The sequence below is a fragment of the Hordeum vulgare genome, chromosome 5H (genome assembly GCF_904849725.1).
Source record: "Hordeum vulgare subsp. vulgare chromosome 5H, MorexV3_pseudomolecules_assembly, whole genome shotgun sequence".
Taxonomy (NCBI): domain Eukaryota; kingdom Viridiplantae; phylum Streptophyta; class Magnoliopsida; order Poales; family Poaceae; genus Hordeum; species Hordeum vulgare.
Genome location: NC_058522.1, coordinates 452,425,659 through 452,428,670, shown reverse-complemented (window position 1 = coordinate 452,428,670; position 3,012 = coordinate 452,425,659). Strand labels below are relative to the sequence as shown.

At 46.5% G+C, this 3,012-nt stretch overlaps 1 protein-coding gene across 1 annotated transcript; it reads right to left on the bottom strand.

Annotated features, from left to right (window-relative positions):
• Positions 1–1,111: 1,111 nt before the first annotated feature.
• LOC123396859 (syntaxin-52-like) lies at positions 1,112–2,296 on the bottom strand. The gene is made up of 3 exons (XM_045091652.1): positions 2,079–2,296; positions 1,239–1,401; positions 1,112–1,144 (listed from the first exon to the last, which is right to left on the bottom strand). Exons 1-3 carry the CDS (start codon positions 2,294–2,296, stop codon positions 1,112–1,114), a joined length of 414 nt encoding a protein of 137 aa, XP_044947587.1.
• Positions 2,297–3,012: the final 716 nt, after the last annotated feature.

The window sequence follows — 3,012 nt, the reverse complement described above, 5'->3', positions numbered from 1 at the left end:
ACAATACCAATTAGTTGGCAAGTGACCTGCATGAACAATATTTATGAATTTCTGTGAAACTATTAAGAAACCATATATGTATTTTATTCATTTCAAGCATCACCAGTATTAGCCATATTCTTAAAGTGTGTCAGCCTATATCATTATGGGTGTGAATGGTTGCCAGAGCCAACCAGCATGAGGGCTACAACAAGGTTGAGCAAGGGATGGCCTCTTAGGATGCAAGAGTGGTTGCCTAGTTTACACTCTACATTTCCCACTAAAAGCTTTGTGCTCAACCTGGTCGTGAGGAGAAGTTGTTTGGTTTGCTGGATATGGGTTGGTTATGACCCCTGGAGTTGAGAAAGAATATTACGCCAAACTTTAGTATGGTATGTATTATTTTGCCTTCACGGCCTTCATTTTTTTCTTAGTAGCCATTATCAAACCTCACTCTACGCTCACCAAGACTGTCCCTCTACGTCGGGTCCTGGAACTACTCACACTCTGTGGTATTCTCCGCATTTTGTTCTGTGGCCTTTTATGGTTAGTTATTATTTAAATCATTTAACTATTGACATGGTTGAAAAGGCAGATTTCATTGTCCTCTCAATTAGGTACCAAAACAAGAGAAATTTTCATATGGGATGTATGTAAATACATAACATTAATGTGCCAACCATGAGTTCGGCAATTTACCCTATGTACAGAAATGTAACCATCACAATATGTCAATAGAGGTTCTATTCCATGATTACAGCAAGTGGTCACTAGGTAAGGCCAATGCATTTGAAGCGTATTCTCATAGATCCTAGACATTTCATTCAGTAAGCTATTTAAGGTGAACTCCAACCACCAACACCACTTGAGAAAGATATTAGCGTTATTTATGTTATAAATACAATATCCTATAGGCACAAATCTCCCTTTCCGTGCATCATCGACCATCAGCATTGCAATTGCACCATGTAAGTTTCAATACATATCTGACCTCCATACAAACCAGCACTGGAGAGCACTGAATCAGAGGAAGAGAACATACCCTTCTGCAGCCGCCGAGCCGCCTCGCCACGATCTGCCGGGTCGTCAGCAGGGCTAGCACATCGAGCCACAAAGCTAGCTAGCATGAGATTCAAGGAAGAGTCAGGCCGGCAAAATCCGGGGCCTGTACAAAACGAAAAAAAGGGGCCCTATGTCAAAAAATAATGTACTAACGAGTAGGAACGGAAGTTAATCGAAAAGAAGGATCCGATAAGTACCTGGATGCTCGAGGAGTTGGTCACCGATCTACTCGATGAGACGTTATTGATGAGTCTGAATTTTGAGAGAGGATGCGAGGAAGGCAATGGCGGCCAAATGATATGTATTTGTAAGCTAAAACAATTAAGCATGTCTCGGCGCTTATACAGCTCCTTGTCGGTGCTGCACAACATGGAAGATCACTTAAGAGTGGATTTGTTTTTTATAACAGGTATACATTTTGAAATGTATTAAGAGAAGTTATATTGTGTAGCAGCATATGTATAGATATCTCGATATCAAGCAGAGCTGATTCTGATAACTGATAAACTGCTGTTAGTGTCTGGACCAAAGTAACCAGCGCACACCATATATCACACATACCATCGTGTAAAGCATACATATTAGTAGGGTAAACCACTCCAAATGTTTTCTCGTAAGAAATGAATCACCACACATGTATGGATGTACTTAGTATCTTCTCCCTGTGCAGCTGTAATCAATTTCCTCTTTCTCTTTTTAACTACGACCCACGGAGGCGAAGCACAATTGGTGTAAAGTGTGTACATGAGAATTGTGGCTTAGGCTGAATTTTGATTCTAGGGTTACCCTAAAATCATGTCGACATCATTTATAGAAGTTCATTAGGTTCCTACACCATCATACCACCATTTCTAGTTTCTTCATAGTGGATTCTCAGACAGTCAAAATAGTGAGTGAATCTGCAGGAGGTGACTAGCTACCTAGGAACAAGCGGCAACGCAAATTGACCTCCTATCAATCGTTCCTCTTCCATGCATTTGGGCCAGAGCTGGTAATAAGCACAGAAAAGGGTGAGCGAGCGAGTGGGTGGGCGAAACGTACATGGATTTGGGGGAAGCCTGGCGAGCATCCCCTCAAGGGTGTCGAGCCTGGTCCCGAGGATGGTGATCTTGTGGCAGATGGCGGAGGTGTGGCGCATGGCCTCCGGGCCGGACTGCCGGAGCGCAGCCCGGTCGGCGACTATGGAGGCGACGTCGTTGGCGAGGCGCGCTGCCTCGCCGTGCTCCCGCACCCATGGATCTGTGGACGACGCCATCGCCGGCAGGGAGATGGACCCTATCGGCTCTTGGATCTGGCCGTGCAGAGAGGCCCTGGATCCGCGGACGACGCCATCGCCTGCAGGGAGATGGACCCTATCGGCTCTTGGATTTGCGACGAGGGCCGCTGGATCACCTCCCCCGCGGTGATGTGGTTCACCACCGACTCCTCCAGTCGCCGAATGCGGGGCTGCTCCCCGCCCCCGGCCTGTCGCGTGGCGCTGCGTCGTCGACCTCCATGCCCATCGCGCCGCGTCTGGGACCGGGTGGAGGAGGTGGGGAATGGGGAGGCGGAGACGGCAAAGGTTCCGTCGATTTGGGGACGAGGGGTGGATCGGCCGCCATAGGTCGTGGGGGAGAGAGATGGGGATCGCCAAGAGAGATGGGTTGTGGGATTTCTGTCTATTATTTTTTTTCTCCTTTTTTTCACTTGGGCAGCCAGCCTATCACATGTGAGGCCACGGATCCCTCCCAAAAACAGATCCTAGCCATCCATTCCTCCTACATCCAACGCTTCAAAACCCTCCCTCATTCAACACATCTCTATCACTTTTTTTCTTCTTCTTTTTTCAATAGGTAGCACTTAATGACCAATTCGTGCAATAGTATCATGACCTAATGGACGCAAAAGGTCATAACGTTATGGGCTTTGGACCCTCTTAGACTTGCCATGACTAATTTCGGAAATTTGGTCATGGATCAATGACCAATTAAA

Bases quoted from the DNA above. Each gene is read 5' to 3' on its own strand.
- LOC123396859 (XM_045091652.1), bottom strand. From the start codon at position 2,296: ATGGCGTCGTCCACAGATCCATGGGTGCGGGAGCACGGCGAGGCAGCG. The intron at 1,402-2,078 runs GTTTCGCCCACC...CATGTTGTGCAG, and splicing joins CTTCCCCCAAATCCATGTAC to CACCGACAAGGAGCTGTATA. The intron at 1,145-1,238 runs GTACTTATCGGA...CGTTTTGTACAG, and splicing joins CCAACTCCTCGAGCATCCAG to GCCCCGGATTTTGCCGGCCT.